This window comes from Monodon monoceros, unplaced genomic scaffold, assembly GCF_005190385.1.
Source record: "Monodon monoceros isolate NGI ecotype Baffin Bay Population unplaced genomic scaffold, NGI_Narwhal_1 Super_Scaffold_7, whole genome shotgun sequence".
In the NCBI taxonomy this organism is placed as follows: Eukaryota; Metazoa; Chordata; class Mammalia; order Artiodactyla; family Monodontidae; genus Monodon; species Monodon monoceros.
Genome location: NW_021703784.1, coordinates 11,047,309 through 11,069,513, shown reverse-complemented (window position 1 = coordinate 11,069,513; position 22,205 = coordinate 11,047,309). Strand labels below are relative to the sequence as shown.

At 45.6% G+C, this 22,205-nt stretch overlaps 1 protein-coding gene across 2 annotated transcripts in view; it reads left to right on the top strand.

Moving 5' to 3' along the window:
* Positions 1 to 22,205, top strand: part of SORL1 (sortilin related receptor 1) — a 158,041-nt gene that overhangs the window by 112,996 nt on the left and 22,840 nt on the right. For both annotated transcript variants that reach the window (XM_029209073.1, XM_029209074.1), the window contains 10 exons: positions 1,717 to 1,842; positions 4,891 to 4,998; positions 6,106 to 6,237; positions 7,232 to 7,363; positions 8,009 to 8,143; positions 8,979 to 9,134; positions 12,507 to 12,656; positions 17,071 to 17,202; positions 18,554 to 18,680; positions 18,841 to 19,010. In XM_029209073.1, the coding sequence (XP_029064906.1) occupies positions 1,717 to 1,842; positions 4,891 to 4,998; positions 6,106 to 6,237; positions 7,232 to 7,363; positions 8,009 to 8,143; positions 8,979 to 9,134; positions 12,507 to 12,656; positions 17,071 to 17,202; positions 18,554 to 18,680; positions 18,841 to 19,010 (1,368 nt within the window). The remainder of the gene's footprint in view (positions 1 to 1,716; positions 1,843 to 4,890; positions 4,999 to 6,105; positions 6,238 to 7,231; positions 7,364 to 8,008; positions 8,144 to 8,978; positions 9,135 to 12,506; positions 12,657 to 17,070; positions 17,203 to 18,553; positions 18,681 to 18,840; positions 19,011 to 22,205) is intronic.

Sequence of the window (22,205 nt, the reverse complement as noted above, 5' to 3'; positions counted from 1 at the left end):
TGGCCACTTGAATGAAATGGTGCAAATTAGTCTTTCTTGACGCAGCATCTGTGATGGAATCTGGAGATCTCAAACATGCCTCCCAGATTGTCATTTGGAAACTTCATTAACGCTCTGAAATTGTTTTCAACTGGAATTGAAATGCATAGGCTGAATAATAACAAGTACATCAGTATGGCAATGAGTTTAGGCGACAGTATCTTTTATGAAAGCGAGCAAGGCTTTGGTGAGGAATTTTTTGAAGGGCTGTCAGATTTGTAAAACCAATAAATCAGAAGTATTCCAGGCAATGGCTGTTACTGGGGCCAAGCTCATGTAACATGCATGATACACTTATTCCTCTTATCAGAGATAAGTATATTTTAAAAAGGTGTTTAATGGATTCTGATTGCCAAAGGCTGTAAGATATTGAAACTCCCTGTAGACTTATTTGCATGCTACCGGATATAGCCTTGGTCTTTGAGGAGGTAAGTCAACAGATGATTGACACCCGTTTGTTGTAAAGTGGTTTGAAAAATCAGGTGCTTTGTATTTCAGACTATTGCAAAAAAATAGCCTCAAAGGCAGTAGAAATTCTAGAGGACGTTGGAAGCCCATTTTCCCAACCCTTGAGTCACTATTACCAACCATCTCGATTGAATAAATAACTACGGTGTGCACTCAACAACCCACTTTTGTTTGTTTTGCCTCCTTCTGCTGCTAGAACGTCCTGTCCACACAGTTAAACCAAGAGAGCCCGTCTGTCTTGGTTATATTATTTTATGCCAGTTGTAAACAAGGCCAGCCCTGGCTTTCAGCAACAAACAGACACAAACTGCTCCCTGTGTCAGAGGAGGAAAGGGAAATCTGATGCACAAGGCGCTTAGTAGCGTTGGTTGGGGTTGAGGCAGATACTATGCATTTGAAATAGTCTTTGACCGAGGTTTTGGGACGTTTTCTAAACGACTTCCAGGTGGCCTCAGCCCATGTATGCAGATGAACCTGTTAATTTATAACAGTGGCTCTGTTTCACTTGCCTTTTTTTTTTTTTCTTTTAATGACTGTAGAGAATGCCCCATATTATTGGCTGGTAGATGTCTCTCTCAACTGTCCAGAAAGTTAGATTTTGGATACATCTTTTATTCTCTTCAGACCTGAGGTTTTCCACATTTGAAATTGGGTGGTTTATTTAGAATTATAAAATCATGGCTTTTCAGAACTTACAGGGGTCCTTAGATATGAAAATAGATGATGAAATTGAGGCCTCCACACAGTGGGGACCAGCTTTAGAACCCAGTCCCCTGAGCACACACTGCCTGTCCTTATCCTGCAGAATCCGAATGAGTGAGAAGATAAAGAAGCCAGGTAGAGTGGAGAAAGCACAGGCTTTGGATTTGGACAGCCCTGGTGCCATTACTTCATTATCTTTGTGAATGGGGGCGAACTTCTTAGTGTCCTAAGCCTGTTTCTCATCTGTAAAAGGGGGAATACTTCTTACCACATAAGTTGTTGTGAAAGTGACTGATTTTTTTTAACATGTATATCTGTGCTTGTAACACTGATAAACTCAGAGCCTCAAGCTGTTGCCCATTCAGGAGGCTGCGTTCCACCTTAAGGGCAGCCCCAGGTCATACCTGTGATCTAGTACAAGCCTTCTCTCCACTTGGCCCCTGATGGTGATGGGAGCACGGAGGTGAGGGACGTCTTGACCGTTTCTCTCTTCTCTTTCTCTGGCAGCCATCTATCACACCTGTGAGGCCTCCAACTTCCAGTGTCACAACGGGCACTGCATCCCCCAGCGGTGGGCGTGTGACGGTGACATGGATTGCCAAGACGGTTCTGATGAAGATCCAGTCAACTGTGGTAAATGCAGACGCTTTGGCCCCATGCAGAGCATTTCCCATGTCTGCTATTCCGGAAAATAGACAACAGGCAGGCCAGGAAATTGAATGGTGTCCCGCTGGGCCCGGGTGCCCACTCTGACCACTAGTGAGCCCGCAGTTTCTGTGTGGCACTGCCGTGCAATGTGTAGGCCTGGGTTATATAGTCTTAATCCTTGGGCAAGCAGGTTTCCTCACTGCTTGTCCATAACAACTTTGAAGAAAAGAAATAGAAACCCACTAACCCACCCGGAGCACTAAATGCAGTCACCAGTGTTCTGCCAGAAGTTAGCCAACAGTTACTATATAAATGGTATATTTTATGGCTAAGAGGTCTCCGTTATGGCCTCTTGGGAAAATGGCTTACCACTCGTTAAGGCAGAACTTGTTCAATATGATCTGTTAAAAAAAGGATTCTGAGATAATCATTCGAAATTAACCACAGAATAGCTGTCGTATAAACACAATACATAAAATGCTTTTTCACACCAAATTTTAAAAAAAAATTTGTTTTATATTGGAGTATAGCCAATTTACAATGTTGTGTTAGTTTCAGGTGTGCAGCAAAGTGATTCAGTTACACATACACATGTATCTATTCTTTTTCAGATTCTTTTCCCATATAGATTATTACAGTGTATTGAATAGAGTTCCCTGTGCTATACAGTAGGTCCTTGTTGATTATCTATTTTATATATAGTAGTACGTACATGTTAATCCCAACCTCCTAATTTATCCCTCCCCCCAACCTTTCCCCTTTCACACCAAATAGTTTTAAAGCTCTCTCTCCTTATCCTCTTGCCGTGTGTCTGTGGGAAAGACTCCCTGTTTTGTCCTTATAGCCTCAATACTCTGCTCACACAATACTTCTGACACTTCTTGGCCACCAAATGTGTGTTTTCCATATCAAGCAATTCCCCGACACCAGCATGTCCTACAATTTAACTCAATCCTGACACTGTCTTCCTCAAGACAGTGTCACATCACACAGCCCCCACTTCAGATGCTAGTCACAAGTCCTATGTTGTCACATGTTCTTCTGATCAACCAGCTGTAAATCTGGGTTCCTACAACCTCTTCTTTGGGTTTGATAATTTGCTAGAATGGCTCAGAGCACTCAGCGAAACAACATTTCTCAGTTTATTATAAAAGGTTATGATAAAGGAGAGAGGTGAACAGCCAGATGGAAGAGAGCCCAGAGCCCAGGGCAAGGTACAGGGAAGGCCATGGGCCTTCCACGCCCTCTCCAAGCCCCACCACCTTCCAAGCACCTCCACGTGTTCAACAGCCTGGAAGCGGTCTGAACCGCCTACTTTTGGGATTTGGGGGTGGGGCTTCATCACTTAGGCACGATCCATCATGAGCTCAGTCTCCAGATCTCTCCTCTTCCTGGAGTGGGGGTGGGCTGGAAAGCTCCAGGCCTCTAATCGTCGCATGGCTTTTCTGATGACCAGCCCCCCCAGTCACCTCATTAGAACAACAGACATTCCCGTCACTCAGGAAATTATAAGCGTTTTAGGAGCTTGATGCCAGTAACCGGGGGCAGAGACCAATATACATCTTTTCTGTTATTTCATACCATACGTCCCTGATTTTCATGGGGTTGTACTCATTGTCTGTGTGCTGTTCTGTATTCTGCTCCTTTCATGGCACAATATTAAACAAAGATGTTTCCATACGTCTGTATTTCTGTGGTTAGCATTTTCATGGCAGATGCCTTTTCTCTTTGTATTTTTGCTATAACGCAGTTTTACTTAGTCCCTCCCTGGTTGAGTAATTTCAGTTTCATACTGTCATGCATAGTAAAACTGTTCGTGTCCTTGGAAATGAAGGCTTCGTTTTCCTTTGAGGTACTTCCTGGGGTATGTCCCTCAACATGGAAGTGCTGGGTCAAAGGTTCTGATCGATTTCCATGGTTCTCATTAAGCGTTTCCAGATTTTATTTCCAAGTGACTATACTGAAAGGCTCTCCATCAGTTATATATCGTATGTTTCCCCAAGCCTCCCTTGATTTAATCTTTTGAGTTGTTTTCACTAATTTAGTGAGTGGGCATTTGTCTTTTACAATTTAAAATTTATACTTTTGAAAAACCTTTTTATGCTGAGTGACATTAACTATTTCCCCAACTCATGGTACTCCTTTACTGTTTCTGTTTGATGTCCTTTGAACAGTCTCCTAAGAATGATGACTTTTTACAGGATTAAAACACATTTTCTTGTCTTATCTCTGATCCTCCTGGGACCATTCCACCAAGAGTTGGGTTTGCAACTGGCCTGCTGGAAGTGATTTTTAAGCCACATGTCTGGCAGTAGCTCTCTGTTCAGGAGAAGGGGTGACCTAGTGCTAAGAATTCTATGCTAAGTGCGAAACCTAAGATTCTTAACATTTCTAGGACAAACTTTCTCCAAAAGGGCTTCGGTTTACAATTCCCGAAGAATTAAGACAGTGAGTGATTTAAGAGTGTCCTACTTTTTTCCATCCACTTGAAGCTTTTCTTTTAATTTTCATTAAAAAAAAAATTTTTTTTTGAGTACGTAAGAAAAATCTGCTCAGTTCCCTCCCTTTGTTGTGTATCCTTTCAGAATATTTTTGTGCATATATGCAAATTTAAATATACTACGTGTTCTTGTCCTGTTTTACACATGTAGTATGCCACGTACCTTGGTTTTCCACATAACTGTATATCTAGGACTTGTTTTTACGTAGTGCTTCTTCAGTCTCTTTGTAACAGGCTAGTGTTCTTGTGCACAGTAATTACACAGTCCCCTATTGACGGATACGTAGGTGGTTTTCAATCTATTACAAACAGTGCTACAATGAATAACCTTGTGCCTCTGTTATTTTTCACTCGTGTAGGTAGATTACTTTTCTTAAGTGCCATTGCTGGGTCACCGTATGTGTACGTCTATAATAGTGATAGCTCTCCGTAGGGTGGCACAAATACCCGTCACCTCCTCAGCCCCCCGGCCAAACAATGATGTGAGTGCTTGCCTGTTTCCTTATTCTGCTTCTTCTTGAATCACATTCCAGAGAAGAAGTGCAACGGATTCCGCTGCCCGAATGGCACCTGCATCCCGTCCAGCAAACACTGCGATGGTCTGCACGACTGCTCGGATGGCTCAGACGAACAGCACTGTGGTGAGTCCTCACCCTGCCTGGGGGGTGCCTTGTGGCTGTGAGTGAAGGGCACACATTGGACTAAATGCTTTCATTTCCTCAGTACCTGCCTGCAATTAGCTTGTAAATGCGGTGACCCCAAGTTCTCCACCAGGACTCAGAGGGATGGAGTTGGGGAGGTGCGGTTTGGGGGAAGGAGAGCAGGGGAGAGAGCTGTGGTGGGTGACTGTGGAATTAGGTCATGGTCCATGATCATCTTTGTTCAACTGCATTATGTCCTGTGAATGGACCAATGGTTTGGAATTGGACACTTATTTCTCCTACTTCATTGGTTTTCCTAGTTGCTGACTATCACTTAGGTAACAGTTTTAGGCCCAGTGACCCTTTTTATGCCCAGTTTTCTTGGACCCGGAAAGGTTGTCTGGAGTCAGTGGTGCCCATCCTGGGGAAGAGCAGGCCGGAGACCCAGGGATGAGCCAGCGTGGCAGTTCAGGTCTGAAGGCTGCCTTTTCGCCGTGTCTTCACGTGGCCTCCTCTGTGCCTGCATCTCTGTTGCCTCTTATATGGACACCACTTCTGTTGATCCTTTTGATCAATTTATCAACTGATTTATCTCCCTTTACCTGGATTACTTCTGTAAAGTCCTATCTCCAAATACAGTCACACTGGGGATTAGGGCTTCAACATAATGTAAGTTGGGGGCGGCGGAATTCCCTTGCGGTCCAGTGGTTAGGACTCCGTGCTTTCATAGCAGCAGTTTTCCAAGCCCCATATTGGAGAGTCAGTATTTGATCGATAAGTGGTTAAGATCATGGGCTTTGATGTCAGGCAGCTTTGGGATTTAGGTCCGGCTCCACCCTCATCCACTGTGTGCTCTTGGCAAAATACTTAACACTGCCACCCCCTGTGCTTCATTTGGAAAACAGGAGAGTAAAACCTCTCATCATATTGTCCTGGGAGTTTAACGATGTACTAGAGCTCAGGGTTTGCTCAAAGCAAGCGCTCGGTGACTGTGCCTGTTACTCCCGTCTCCCGAATGCGCGTCTGGCCAGGGTGCATCCTCCCAGGGCCCACGAGGCCTCCGGCCCCGGAGGCTCACGGCCTCTTTCCCTTGCTGGACCCTTCCAGAGCCCCTCTGTACTCGCTTCATGGACTTCGTGTGTAAGAACCGCCAGCAGTGCCTGTTCCAGTCCATGGTGTGTGACGGTATCATCCAGTGCCGCGATGGCTCGGACGAGGATGCGGTGTTTGCGGGATGCTGTGAGTGGGGCGGGGGGAGGGGGCTCACTCGCGGGCACTGGGCCACCTGGGGATGTGCCTCCATCTAGTTTACAAGGTCTCGATTGAGGGTCCAGTCTTGCCTCTTCTGAGAAGGCTCACCTTTGTTGCTTCGGAAACTTGGTTGTTAGTTGTACAGATGAACGGGAGGACAGAGGATGACCGAGACCTTGGCCCACGTGTCAACTTCACCCACAGGCTTTCTTGCGCCCCCATCACTGAGTGGCCCCCTTGCCTTGCTGCAGTGTCTTCACCGCACTCACTTCCACTTTGCACGCTGTACGCTTACTTTGTGGGCTGCCTCCCCCAGCTGGAGTGTGTGTGCATGAGAGCAGGTCTTTGTCTCGTTCACTGCTACAGCCCTGTTCCCCAACACTGCCCTGCACGAATTACATTGGGCTGGCCAAAAAGTTCGTTCGGGTTTTCCCGCGATGTCACGGACGAACCCAAACAAACTTTTGGGCCAACTCAATAATAGGTACTTGCGTCAGTCTGCTTGGGATGCCAAAACAGAGGACCACAGACTGGGGGCCTTCAACAACAGAAAGGTGATCTCTCAGTTCTGGAGGCTGTACATCCAGGGTTAAGATGGCGGCAGGGTTGGCTTCCTCTGAGGCCCCTCTCCTTGGCTTGTGGATGGCCGTCCTCTCCCTGTGTCTGCACATGGTCTTCCTGCTGTGCCTGTGTCCTCATTTACTCTTCTGATAAGGACACCAGTCCTGTTAGATTGGGGCTCTACCCTCATGACCTCACTTTAACTTAATGACCCCTTTCAAGACCTTATCTCCAAATACAGTTGCATTCTGAGTTGCTGGGGCCAGGCCTTCCACTGACTCACTTTCGAGGGATCCTTCAGCCGTGCAGTCTCTTGGTGGAGGACGTTCGTTCTTTCCTCTCGTTTCCAAACAGCAGTGTTATATTGGGCTCTTCGGTGTAGAAGCAATCTGGACTTTTCGGGTGTTTGTTCCTTCCCTAGCTCCAGGCCCTGAGTTCCACAAGGTGTGTGATGAGTTCAGTTTCCAGTGTCAGAATGGAGTGTGCATCAGTTTGATCTGGAAATGCGACGGGATGGATGACTGCGGTGATGACTCTGATGAAGCCAGCTGTGGTAAGGAGACCTGGGGTTTGCCTCCTTGCTTCCCTGTTCTCCGGGTTGAAGGCTCCTGAAGTTAAGGAGGGGGCACTCGGCCCATTCCAGCACCGGCTTTGCCATCTCCTTCCTCAGCCACAGTTCCTGCCAGTTCTTGAATCCACGTGTAAGGAATTGAGTCTTAAAGTGAGAACCTACCCCCTAGCAGGGGTCAGGGAGTATTTATTCTGTTTTCTTTCCCCAGTTAGGAAGTTCACGTTATATATAAGGAATATGATGGAAGAGTTATGATAAATATTTTGGAATGTGCTTCCCCCTCCCCTGTAAAGGTTACAGATGCCACAACGTAATAGAAATCACTGTCACCATCACGTTGTCATCAGTAGTTAGGTCATTCCTTTGGTGAAGTGTCAAAATTAAAACTCAGGTATCATTAGCAAGACATAGAGGCATACGTCAGAGAATGTGAGATGGAATCCAGGAAAGTGGGCTTTTGTTTGTGGATATGCTCTTGTCTCCCGATGCGTCCAGGAAGCTGCCTTGTCCTTCTCTGGGAGGGCCTTGTGGGCTGCCTTGGGGCTTGGGTGAGGAGCCTGTGTGTCCTTGGAGCTCTGTGTTCACAGCGTGCAGGGCAGATGACTGACCATGCGGTTCACCCCCCAGAAAACCCCACGGAGGCCCCCAACTGCTCCCGCTACTTCCAGTTCCCGTGCGAGAATGGGCACTGCATCCCCAACAGGTGGAAATGCGACAGGGAGAACGACTGCGGGGACTGGTCTGATGAGAAGGACTGTGCAGGTGAGGGTCCGGGGCAGCCCCATCTCTGAGACATGCCAGCGTCCTCCCACCTGTTCACACAGAATCCAGCTCTGTCTCTTTGGTGCCTGGCTTAGGCAGTGATTTTTTTGGGGGGGCGGGGGGTAACTCTCTCTCTGAGTTCTTTTCTCTCCCCATCCCACTGTGAAAGCAGCCCGGTTGATTTCTCCTGTTCCGAGGGTTTTGCTTTCCAGGGCACAGTGAGGACTTTAGAGCCTGGCTACCCCGAGTGTGGCCTGCAGACCCACAGCTCCTTGTTAGAATGGCAGCCTCTGACCCCACCCGAGGCCTCCCTCCTGACTCAGCGTTTGCATTGTAACGAGCGCTCTGGGTGACGCATGGGCCATGACACATTTATGTGTACGTGATACACGCCAGGGGAGCACTGGTGTGGGCGGTGTGCCCATCCCTTTCCTTCTTGGTGTTCTTGTCCCGGAGCCGGTCTCGGGAAGGTTGGCGTTAAGTTAAGCAGAACAGGGTTTATCCTCCATAGGAATTAATTCTCCCACCCACCCTGTGCATTCCGAGTCCTTCCACCAGCCTGCATGAGCCCCTGTGAAAACTAACTCATCCAAATGTTAGCCCAAATCAAATCAAATAGGTAAGGTGAATCCGCTCCAAAGAAGGGAAGAGAATACAGTCTGTTCTGACACCCCATCATAAATGATTTTTCACTGTTCAGAACCGTGCCTGACACCGGCCTCCCTGGGCTGGTGCAGCTAAATCTGGGACATCCATACTAGGTTTGGGACACATTTGGGTCTGAGATCAAGCTTCCTGTAACATTTTGGGTTTCCTTGCTTGGTGTTTTCCTCAGATTCACATATTCTTCCCTCCCCTACTCCCGGGCCCTCTACGTGTCTGCCCAATTACTACCGCTGCAGCAGTGGGGCCTGCGTGATGGACAGCTGGGTGTGTGACGGGTACCGAGATTGTGCAGACGGCTCAGATGAGGAAGGCTGCCCCTCGCCTGGTGAGTACTGCACCCGGCCCTGGCCCGTGGCACCTGCTTTGAGGAGAGGACCTCTGGGGCTACACCCTGGGCACAGCCTGGCTGAGGGAAGTATCCTGCCCTCTGGGACTCTGCTCTGTGGCCAGGCCCCTTCTCACCTCCAGAGCAGGGAGACCCTGGGGAACTGAGAAGTCATCTTCTATCACTGCCCTCTGATCTTCCTGCAGGGAAAGGCCAGCCGCCCTGCTTTCCTCCTTGGCTGTGGTTGGGTCTCCTTTGCTTCCTCTCCACAGGAGGTTATCATGGGAATTATAGGGGAGGTGTCTGTGTGTATTAAACTCTCGGGGCGGTGCAGGGTACAGAACCCGAGTCTCTGGCTTGCGAGTTGGCGGCCATCCTATTAACAGAAGGGTAAGCACTGCCATCTAGTGGCTGAACACAGAGAGGCTGTGGAGGTCTGAGAGTGACCGGATTGCTGGAGGTCTTGGTGAACCGTGAGACCGCCGCCTAGGGCACACCCTTAACTGCAGGCAGAATTGTATCCTTTCCTAAACAGTTTTCCATTTCAAACTCAGTTATAATAAAATAATAGATCATTGCTTGCCATGGTTTACATAATTCTTTTCAGCAAACTTATAGGTCAGTAGTCTGATTTTCCTCCTTTAAGACTTGTTTTCATCCCATCTCTTCCCTGTTTAAAATCATCACTGGTTTCCACTTGCCCTTTTTGTCCAGAAGATAGACCCTAACCCCAGAGTCCTATTTTCAAGGCCCCGTTTGAGCTGATCTTTCCTTGCTTGCCATTACTTTTCACTTCTGCAAGCTGCACTCCTCACCCACCCTGGACACACCTGCTTCTTCTCTGCCTAGATTCCTCCAGTAGGGTTTTTGCCCTTATCAGACCCGACCTCGTCCCCCTACTTTCCCTCTCTGTGAAACCCACTGTCGGTCAGGGCAGACAGGAACACAGGTTTCGTAGTTAAAGGAGACCTCAATGTGTTGCCAGTATTTCTCAAAGTACAGCATGAAGCCCACCTGTAATGGAATCACTTGGGGTGTTTATAAAATTATAGAATCAGGACTTCTGCCTGGAGCCCGGGAGCTCCCCGTGTGAATGGTAGGTTGACTAAAGATTGAGGCTCCTCTTTCAGGCAGGTAGGGTTTTATTCCCCTTCTCAAGACCCACCCCCACAGAGCGTTCATTGAGTTCTGTAGCTGATGTCCACCCCTTTTCCAGTGTCATTGAACTCTGCCCTGTTGTCCTTTTGGCGCTGAACTATGAACAGCCACATGTTGCTTCTTGGTCATTGCATGCGCATAAATCTTTCCTTTCCATAGCGATTGTGCCAGACCTCGTGTTTTAGTCTGAATCTCCCACTCTGCCTACCACAATAATAGGCAGATAGCCAGTGCCCCGTAAATGCTTCTCAGATTAAAACAAATGAAAAAAAAACCCTTCTGTCTCTGCCCTTTTCCCCCAAGGCCCATCTCTCTGTAGTAACTTGATTGTCCCTCTCTCAAAATTGCCTGTTGGTTACTGAAACTGAGCAGGATGTTAACCAACTCTAGCAAATTCGGACTAATTCAGTGAGCAGATTCCTGTTTAGATGCTGCATTCAGCTTTTTTGAATTCTTTTTTTATGTATGTTGCCCATGTAACGTTAAATTGGCATCTAGCTCTCAGATCTTATTTCTTCACTGGATAAGCCTCTGAACTGGGTTCTCTGCCTCATGTCTCCCCCTTTGCGATTTATCTTCCAAGAAGCCTAATACATACTAATACGTAATTATATCCTCTCCCAGCCTGGACCCCCCTGATGGTGCCCTTGCTGTCCTGGTGTAAGCGCCATGATGTGCCTCGGCCCAGTCCTCTGGCCTCATTTTTTTCCCCCACTCTTCTCCAGGCACTTTGTTTTAGCAGAGTGCTTCTGGGGGTTGGAGAGGCCCTTTGAAAATCCAGTTATCCAACTGTGGACTACACACAGTATCCCAAAGCTAATCATTGCTTTCTCGTGTTTGTTGGCTCAGGTTATTTTGTATCTTTTGCTGGTGCCTCCTCCCTTTCAGCAGCCTTTTGGTGTAACTTTCCACAAGGTCACCGTATCAGGTGATTTCTCAGCTCCATTGTTTTCCTTGGAGATATCCCTTCTAAGAGGAGCTTGGCTTCTCCTATCTCGGCTGACTGTTCTCCCAGCCTGCTGCCTGTCCTTACCCTGGGGCTTCACTGCCCTCCCTGGAATTCTCTTTGCCTTTCTCCTGATTTAGATTCCCCGTTTTCCTGGACCTTGTGTCTTGCTTTTTCTTGGTTTACTCCCTTGTTTTGCTGGAGCACACCCTCTGGTAGCTTTGTCAGCTGAATATGATGATATTGTGCCCGAGGACACGGTGATGATGGCCTTCATTCAAGGTGTTTATCTCTTGAGTTTCTCTGGTTTGTGCGGGTTGTCTGGGGCACAGGTATCTTCTGGGAGGTTGCTTCTCCATCCTTAGGACTTGCTTTACTTCTCTCACGCTGCAGCTCCTTTTTTCTATATCCCAGATCTTTCCTCTTGGTTTTTAGTTTAATCCCACATTTTGGTAGAGCACATTTTCCAGAAATTTCCTGAGAAAGAGTACATGGGAGGTATATTTGAGGCTTTGCTTGTCTGAAAGTGTTTTTCTTCCGTGTTCAGACCTGATTGGTTATTGGGCTGAGTTTGGAATTCTAGACTGTAAAAAAAAAAAAAATATATATATATATATATATATATATATCCTTCAGAAATTCGAAGACATTCGTATTTCTGTCTTCAGAAAGCAGCTCTTGGAAAATCCAAAGCCATTTTGATTTGAATCTTTTATATGTAATCTGTTTTTACTGTCTGGAAGCTTGTAGAATCTTCCTTTTGGTACCAGTGTTGAAATTTCACAGTGATGTACTTTGCTGTGGGTCTCTTTCTATCTAATGTGGTGGATGGCACTGATGTCCTCGTTTATTCTGGAAATTTACGTATTTTAGTTTTGGAAAATTTTCTTGAAATATCCCTTAGTATTTTCTTCTCTCTTTTCTTTTTCTTCCTGGAACTCTCGTCAGTAATATGTTGAATCTCCTGATCTAGACTACTGACATTTTTAAAACTTTAAAAAAATTTTCTTTAATCTTTTCTTTTTCTACTTTCTGCAAGATTTACTCACCTCTGTCTTCAAAGTCTTCAACTAAGTTTGGGCCTGAGAGAGAGAAGGATGAGATCCCTGTGTCTCGTCAACCTGCCGCCTTGCACCAGAGCTCACGTTTCTGTTCAGGTCCCCATCGTAATTTCTAAAGCACCGATATCTCCAACACACCCAATAGGTCGCTGTTGCTCGCCAGCCCCTCAGTACTAAAAAGTGAATTTTAAAAATCTTTTCTTCTAGCAAATGTCACTGCTGCCTCCACTCCCACCCAGCTTGGGCGATGTGACCGATTTGAGTTCGAGTGCCGGCAACCGAAGAAGTGTATCCCCATCTGGAGGCGCTGTGATGGCCTTCAGGATTGCCAGGACGGCCAGGACGAGGCCAACTGCCGTGAGTCATCAGCGGGGCCATCTCCCCCAGGGAAGACTTCTAGAGGCAGGATGTCTTGTGCTTCTGCTTTGTTTCTCATAATAATAATTCTGGTATTATCTCCATTTTAGAGATAGGAAAGTTAAGCTTCAAAGAGGGTCAGTAACAGACTAGGGCATTTATTCAGTATTTTTTTGTACAAAATTGTGATCTTTTCATCAAACCATGTTGAAAGTTCTCGTAGGGAGGAATACTCCAAAATAACACAGAGAAATTAAATGGGAATTAGTGTAAAATCCTGCACTTATATTAAAAGAGTGAACAAAGTGGGCCTTTGGGACATTAAAATAACAGGGCAGATTGATCCAACACTTACCATAGGAACATCTGAGCCAAATAAGTATAGTAAGAAGAACATTAAACATAATTAACAAAGAAGAAATGAAATAGGGCCTTCCTCCTGGGTGGGATTAATTCATTAATGGGTATTCTTTAAATAAGTTTCTTTAGCCTGTTTCAAATCTGCCTTATACATAAGGATGTTGCTTGGTTAAGGTCTTAAAATCAAGGTGTACCCTATCTACAATTTTCCTCAATCCATTAATCGGATAACCCTGTCAGCAAATGAAATGGGATTAGTGTGACATGCCTCTTCTTAGAGAAGCTGGCCCCTGAAGGCCACTACATTCTGTTCTAAGTGCCCATTAATCATTTGTTTAATAATCAGTTTAAGAATTTTTGGAGATTAATGACAGCCTTATTCCCAGTTTCTAAAAACTATGTTCTCCCTTTTAAAATATTGAGACATGGGCTTCCCTGGTGGCGCAGTGGTTGAGAGTCCGCCTGCGGATGCAGGGGACATGGGTTCGTGCCCCGGTCCGGGAAGATCCCACATGCCGCGGAGCGGCTGGGCCCGTGAGCCATGGCCGCTGAGCCTGCGCATCCGGAGCCTGTGCACCGCAACGGGAGAGGCCACAACAGTGAGAGGCTCGCGTACCGCAAATAAATAAATAAATAAATAAATAAATAAAATAAAATATTGAGACATGTTTCATAAAGAAACCTCAAACATCCTCCAGCTTTACTGTTCAGCTGTTCTTTGATTATGTTTCGCCACATTCTTACCAAGTGGAGTAATTCTGTGATGGGGATCTTGGTATTTTCCGAAACAATCCCTTCTGAGCATGGAGTCCTTCCCTGACTCTCCCGTATAAAGTCCCCATCACTCTCTTACTATTACTGCCTTTATGTTTCTTTGTAGCTCTTATCACTATCTAAAGTAACGTATTTGTTTGTTTACTCATTTGCTGTTTCTCTCAATAGAAGGTAAACTCTATGAGGGTAGGTCCTTTGTCTGTTTGACACATCACTATATCCTTAACATCCTGAATAGCAGCTGATTCATGGTAGGACCTCCGTAAATGTTCACTGGATGGATGGATGGATGAATTCCATCTTGGGCTTCTGAGACTGTTCACTAGTAGTTCTCAGACCTTTTCTAGATGTTCTAATGTAGTTTTATATGTAACCAAGCCCCCCATCCAAGCTCCCCCAGGCCAACCAATTTTTGCTCAGCAAATGACAGAACTGTATGATACAAGGATTCTCTTAAAAAACTAAATTCTGTACCTCCATCCTGGAGACATTCAGTGAAGTCTTAATCCTTCTTTCACAAGGAAATTCATCAGTTGAGGACAGCTGTTATAGTATTCTGCCCCCACCTCCCACTTCCAAACCCTGTATCTTTTCATCTCTAGTAAAAGCTCCCAGGATCCTTTACCTGTTCCTCTTGACCATCCTGGTTGCTCTTGTGAGAACATTATCCAGTTTCTCTACCTACATCTCAAAGTGTGGTTTTCAGAAGTGGATGCAGTGCTTCAGATAGAAAACAGGATCACCTTGTTCTAGAACAGAAGTCCTCAGTGCTGGCCAATTCTGCTGAATCACTGTGGAGCTTGTAAATACGACACACGCCCAGTGTCGTGTTTCTGCCTCAGTAGCTTTGGGGCAGGTCCTAGGAATCTGTATGTTTTAGACGTTCCCCAGAAGACTATTAAGAACCACTGTTGTAGATTCTCTACTGTCGGATAATCACCATGGTTTAGTGGTCTGTTTGGATTTCTTCTAGTATGGGTAGAGTCATTGTATGGAACATTGTGTGTATATTTCCATGGGGTGGGGGGCATAAGCTAGGAGGAGTCTGATTCAGAGTCCCAGTGGAGAAATTACAGCTTGAACTCAGGAAACCGAGGTAGAATCCCAATGTAAGGTCTGGGCAAATTACAATATTTGAAGTGTGTATTGGTCTCCTATGGCCACTGTAATAAATTACCACAAACTTAATGCCCTAAAATAACACACATTTATTATCTTACAGTTCTGTAGGTCAGAAATCTGATAGACGTCTCACTGGCTGAAACCAAGATGAAGGCATGGCTGAGTCCTCTGAAGGCTCCAGGGCAGAATCCGTTTCCTTGCTTTTCTCAGCTTCTAGAGGCCTCCTTCCTCCATTTTCAAAGCCAGCAACATTCTGTCTCTCTGATCCTTCTTTGGTCTTCACATCTTCCTCTTTGACCACAGCTGGGAAAGGGTCTCTGCTTTATTTATTTATTTATTTATTTATTTATTTTTGGCTGTGTTGGATCTTCGTTTCCGTGCGAGGACTTTCTCTAGTTGCGGCGAGTGGGGGCCACTCTTCATCGCGGTGCTCGGGCCTCTCACTATCGCAGCCTCTCTTGTTGCGGGGCACAGGCTCCAGACGCGCAGGCTCAGTAGTTGCAGCTCATGGGCCCAGTTGCTACATGGTACGTGGGATCCTCCCAGACCGGGGCTCGAACCCATGTCCCCTGCATTGGCAGGCAGATTCTCAACCACTGCGCCACCAGGGAAGGCCCGGGGTCTCTGCTTTTAAGGGCCTGTGTGATTGGATGGACCTGCCCGGGTAACCCAGGCTTAAGTCCTATGTCAAGGTCTTTACCTCAATCACATCTGCAGAGTCCCTTTCGCCTTATAAGGTGACTTTAACATGTTCCAGGGATTTGAACATGGGCATATTTGATGCGGAGGAGCAAGAGTAACTTTAGAACCTCTTTACTGGTGGGGTCGGGTTCTGATATAACTCTCCCTGTTCAGGGCCGAGCAGGCAGGTGTGAGTCTCTATAATGAAGGCCCAAGGTACCTGAACCAGGACCCGGTGCAGACCTACCTGGGGTGGCAGATGCGGTTTCTGTAGCCATTCTCATCTTTCTTCTTTTTAGGATCATTTGCAGTTACATTGTCATCGCTTCCTTTTTAGAGCCTCTCATGCAGTTTAAATCTGCTTTCCAAACTGGAGAGAACATCAGATTATGGTTTCTAGCCAACGAGTTGTGTAACTCTTAACCCATCAGTGCTCTTTACTTGCGTTATTTCATTGTCTGCGGAAATACTTTGAAAAGCTAAACAATTAAAAAGACTACATACAATAGACATGCCTCTTACTATTGTGATTCATCTCATTATTATTAGTCTCACTCAAACCAGAAATCAGAGGGTCATTCTGGACCGCAGACTGACAACAGGAGCAGATGACTAGGAATAAGTACCGCAGAGGAAGAGCTGCACCTTGTGGATGCCTGCTCTCAGGTGTATTCCAGGTGCTTGATCTCACTGGGTCCTTGTAGACACAATAGGGATGGAGTTGTCACCCCAGTTTTATACCGGGGAACTGAACTTAGGCACTACAGGCAGACCTCGGAGGTTTTGCGGGTTCCGTTCCAGACCACTGCGACAGAGCGAGTCACACGGATTTTTTGGTTTCCTGGTGCATATGAAAGCCTTATGTTTACACTATATTTTAGACTGTTAAGCGTGCAATAGCATATGTTTAAAAAATAACGTACATGCCTTAATTTTAAAATAGCTTATTGCTGAAAAATGCTAACCATCACCTGCAACTTCAGTGAGTTGTAATCTTTTTGCCACGCGTTTGTAACATCAAAGATCACTCATCACAGAGCAACATAATAAATACAGTAATAATGAAAGAGTTTGGAATAGTGTGAGAATTACCAAAATGTGGCACAGAGACATGAAGTGAGCAAATGCAGTTAGAAAAATGGCACTGGCTCTGCCACAAACCCCTCAATGTGTTAAAAAACGCAGTTATCTGCAAAGTATGATAAAGCTGAGCACAATAAAACGAGGTGCGCCTGAATTAAACAGTTAGCTCAGGCTCATACAGAGCAGGATGTAAACCCTGATTTCTTTGACGCCAAAGCTCTGGCCCTTCCTGAAGGCACCTTCCCCTGGTCAATGTCAAATGAAGAGGGATTAGCAAGCCAGCGTGGGGTCCCCGCCACCCCAATCCCGAAGGTCTTTTGAAGCAGAAGCTGATGAGTTCCCTTTTCCCGAACACGAGAAACCTTTGGTGACCGTGGCCCCTCGTGTGTTGCAGCCACGCACAGCACCCTGACCTGCACAGGCCAGGAGTTCCGGTGCGAGGACGGCGAGGCCTGCATCGTGCTCTCCGAGCGCTGCGACGGCTTCCTGGACTGCTCGGACGAGAGCGACGAGCACGCCTGCAGCGGTGAGTGTGGTCCCCCAGGACCCCGGGCTCACCCTCGGCCCTGCTGGTTAGGCCCTGAGGTTGAACCCTCTTGAGCTCTTCCTCAGTCTGAAAATGCGAAGATCCTTGCTCACTGTTGGAGCTGCAGGTGAGGCGAGGCCCAGTCCCGCCTCTGATGCAGCCTCCAGCTCACCTCGCCCCTCTCAGGGAAATGTTGGTCTTAGATTGGGTGTTTTTGTTTCGTTCTGTTTTCTTTTGCTTTATTCCTTGTATTGGTACTTGGATCCTTTTATTTATTTATTTTTTAAATAATCTTTTCCATTATGCTTTATCACAAGAGATTGAATATAGTTCCCTGTGCTGTACGGTAGGACCTTGTTGTTTATCCATCCTGTATATAATAGTTACATCTTAGAATGGGGTTTTTTTGAGTTTAAATAATGATAATTTTAATCAAAAGGCACTACTTATGAAAAATTAGGTGGTGTCTTAGAATGTACTACTGTAATTAAGCAAATCATAATTCTGTTATACAAATGAAACAATTTAACTTGATCTTTCATAGGAGTTTTTTAAATTTTTATTTCATATTGGAGTATATTAGATTGGCTTTGGAAGGACATCCCTCGTGTTGAGGCATCATTGCTCCCACAGAGCATCAGGCTTTGTGGTGGGGTGAACTCCATCCTTGTGTCTGGCATGCATTTAGCAATCATTTGGGGGCTGCTATAACAGTACCACCGACTGAGTGGCTTAGAAGCAACAGAAACTCATTTCTCACAGTTCTGGAGGCTAGAAAGACTGAGAATGAAGCACCAGCAGATTTGGTGGTCTGGTGAGGTCCCACTTCCTGGTCCACAGACAGCCTGTCTTTTCTGTGTCCTCCCATGGTGGAAGGTGTGAGGGAGCTCTCTCGGCCCTCTTTTACAAGGACACTAATCTCATTTTCAAGGACTCCATCCTTATGACCTAATCATCTCCCAAGGGCCCCACCCCCTAATACCATCACATGGGGGATGAGGTTTCAGCATATGGATTCTGGGGGACACAAACATTTCAGTCTGTAGCAGTAATGGATCCTGCCATGACATTGCCTTTGGATTTGTAGCATTCTCTGTTGAGAATCAGGCTTAAATCAGTGCAGACAAGGAGGTGAAATGCAAGGAGAAATGCCATGCTTGGAAATTTAGGAGACCTTGGGAAAGGTTATATAGGAAGGTCTGAACTCTTTTTTTTCTGGGTGTCTTAAGATAATGGTGGTGGCCTGACCACATCACAGTAGGTCTGCCTGAAACCAAGGAACCTGTTGGGTCCTTTGAAATCCAAGATTTCTAAGATACCAATTTCTCTTTTTTCTCCTTGCTCTCTCTAGAGGAATTAAATGTATACAAAATACAGAATCTTCAGTGGACAGCTGACTTCTCTGGGGATGTAACTTTGACCTGGATGCGGCCCAAGAAAATGCCCTCTGCTTCTTGTGTGTATAACGTCTACTACAGGTTGGTCCCATCTTTGCCGTGGGAGAAAATGATGTTTCTATTGCCACTGGATGTTCCATAAACTCTGTGTGCGCACAGAGCAGCTCTTTGTTGACGTATTCAGACATCTCAGCCACCCCATGCGTCTTTGATGTGATGCTATCTTTGTTCTCTTGGCCAGGGTGGTTGGAGAGAGCATATGGAAGACTCTGGAAACCCACAGCAATAAAACGAACACAATATTGAAAGTCTTGAAGCCAGACACCACATATCAGGTCAAAGTCCAGGTCCAGTGTCTGAGCAAGGTGCACAGCACCAATGACTTCGTGACCCTGAGGACCCCAGAAGGATGTAAGTGCTACAGCTTATTTTTATGGCAGGGACAGGACCTTATGTGGGATTTTCAGAGTTTCCCAGGATGCTCAGGAGCGTGGAAACTAAAGTACTTGTGCTTCCTATGTGGCTAGGTTTTATGGTCCTGGCTGAGTTGTTCTTACTATGTCACTTTTTTTTTTTCAATACAATTCTTTTTATTGAAGTATAGTTGATTTACATTGCTTTAGGTGTACAGCAAAGTGATTCAGTTATACACATATATATATGTATTCTTTTTCAGATTCTTTTCCATTATAGGTTATTACAAGATATTGAATATAGTTCCCTGTGCTGTGCAGTAGGTCCTTATTGTTTATTTATTTTATATATTGTAGTGTGTATCTGTTAATCCCAAATTCCTAATTTATCCCTCTCCCCCTCTCCTCTTTGGTAATCATACGTTTGTTTTCAATGTCTTAAAACGATTTTTTTAAAATTGAAGTGTAATTGACCTACAACACCATGTTAGTTGCGGGTGTATGACATAGTGATTTGATATTTCTATAATTACAAAACGATCACCACACATAATGTTTTTCTGCCCACCATTGCCCTCTTTCTACCTCTACCTTCCGTCTCTAGGTATTTCCCAGTATTTGGTACTTAGGAGATCATCATTGTTAACGTATGAGACTCGTCAGAAGTATTGTGGGTTCATTTTAAGGAAATGTACCAAAACCCTTGGGTCATAGAGAGTTCCCTAGCTCTTCCCCCTTCACAGTAGTTGACATTGGGTGACTGTGCTGATTCCCGTGATCTCTGCTCCCCAGGTTTTGTGACCTTTTCATTTGCAGTTGCCATCAGAACCATGTTTACATTTGGAGATGTTAACATGACCTCATGTTTATCTTAATGTGCGTGTAGATGGTTACACGTAAAATATTTCTAGATCTGTGTATGTGCACAGGTTAGTACACACGCATATTTTTTCTGCTTTGTCAACTGAGAAGGCCCAGAAAAACTTTATCATTCAGATTTAGGTTTCTAATGCCTTCTTCAATAGGAGGACACAGGGCTCTTTGAAGAAATGGCCAAATCCAGGCCTGGGGCAGGAGATCTGTAAGATAAGCCTGGAGCATCTGGTAGTGCCAGAGTGTAAGGAAGTGCTTACTAAGTGAAGTAAGTCAGAAAGAGAAAGACACATATCATATGCTATCACTTATATGTGGAATCTAGAAAAGTGATACAAACAAACTTATTTACAGAACAGAAATAGACTCACAGACATAGAAAACAAACATATAGTTACCAAAGGGAAATTGGGGGGAGGGGTAAATTAGGAGGTTGGGATTAACAGATACACACTACTAGATATAAAATAGATAAACAACAAGGACCTACTGTATGGCACAGGGAACTATGCTCAATATACAGTGGAAAAGAATCTGAAAAAGAATATATATATATATATATATATATATATATATATATATATATATATAAACCAAATCACTTCGCAGTGCACCTGAAACTAAAACAACGTTGTAAATTAACTATACTTCAATTCAAAAAAAGAAAAAAGAAATTAAGGAAGTGCTGAACAAAACACACAAAAAAGGATCTATGAGTTATGACTTTGTTAGAATAACATTTGTTCAGTAGAGCAGAGAGAGTGCCAGAGTCAGCAGAAGCCCACCAGGGAAAGTGAAATAGAGAAGTTTATTACTCCCAGGTTCTGAAGGCGGTATACACGTACCTCAAGGGGCCACGCAGGAGGTCAAGGCAGGGTGCAGGCAGGGAGCAGCGGGACCTGGGGCACACGCCTTTTTTAGGATTTCTGGGCGGAGTGCTGTGGAGTTCCTGGGCTAGGGCTGGTTTGGCCAATTCACACCAAAAAAGGGGGGTTTTGGTAAACTTCTTGGGAATCTTACCTAAGGAGCACGAGGGAGAAGGCCCTGGGAGGTGGGGAGACTTTATCACAAGGGCCCTTGGGGAAGTCATGTTAGGGATTTGCATTTGCTTGTGACTCCTTGGGCTGTGATCCAGGGCTTGCTTGGGGGCTAATGTCAATTTAAGGCCTCCTTAGCCTATTTGTCTAAATAAAATGGATGCTGAGGCAGCAATACCATGGGCTAGCTTAGCTAAACTCTAAGTGGAACCATTTGTGAAATATCCCATTCGTTGATCTTCTTTCTACAGGTGGTAGCTGAGTCCCTACTACTGCTCAGGAATTAGGTTAGACACTGGAGAATCAGATGAATAAGACACAGTTCCTGCCCTCCAAGGGCTTGCAGGCCATGGCTTGTTGATGAATTCACTGTATTCACTTGCTGAGGCTGCCATAACGAAGTACCCCAGATTGGGTGGCTTAAACCACAGGCATTTATTTTCTTCCAGTTCTGGAGGCTGGGAGTCCAAGGTCAAGGGTTGGTTTCATTCTGAGGCCTCCTTGGCCGTCTTCACGTGGTTTGCCCTCTGTGTGTGTCTGTGTCCTAATTTCCTCTTCTTATAGGGACACCAGTCACATTGGGTAAGGGGCAATGACCTCATTTTCACTTAATGACTTTTTTAAGACCTTATTTCCAAATACACATTCGTGGTACTGGGGGTTAAGACTTCAACACCTGAATTCGGGGTCGGAGGTGTTACCGTTCAACCCTTAATATTCATCTTCAGTGGATTATCAACATGAATAACTACTGTGCAGTCAAAATGAAGTTGGACTGGAAAGCACTCTAACTGGTTTCTGTGTGGTTTCTAATTGGCCTCTGAAGGCATTCACAAAAGGGGAGATCCCGAAAGGTCTCAGAAATGCCGGCATTGAAGTTATTAAGGAACCTGCTTTGAAGGGGGTCCCTTCATTTGAATCTAGAAGTTCTGTGCTATTAGAAAGTAAGTCTTGGAACTTCCCTGGTGGTCCAGTGGTTAAGACCCCGGGCTGCCACTGCAGGAATCATGGGTTTGCTCTCTGGTCGGGAAACTAAGATCCTGTACGCTGCGTGGCATGGCCAAAAAAAAAAGAGAAAGTAAGCTTTATTTCTTTGTAGCCACACCAGTGGTTCTCTGGTTGTACGAGAGTTCAGGACAGCAGACGCCGTCCTTGACAATTAAGATCTCAGCATCAAAGCGCAGGGCCAGTGGTGACTTAGCCCGCCCACGTGATTCTATCCTGCAGCCCTTGTGAGCCCCCGGCCTGCGTCAGACTCGCTGAGCCGTGGTCTGATACGTGCA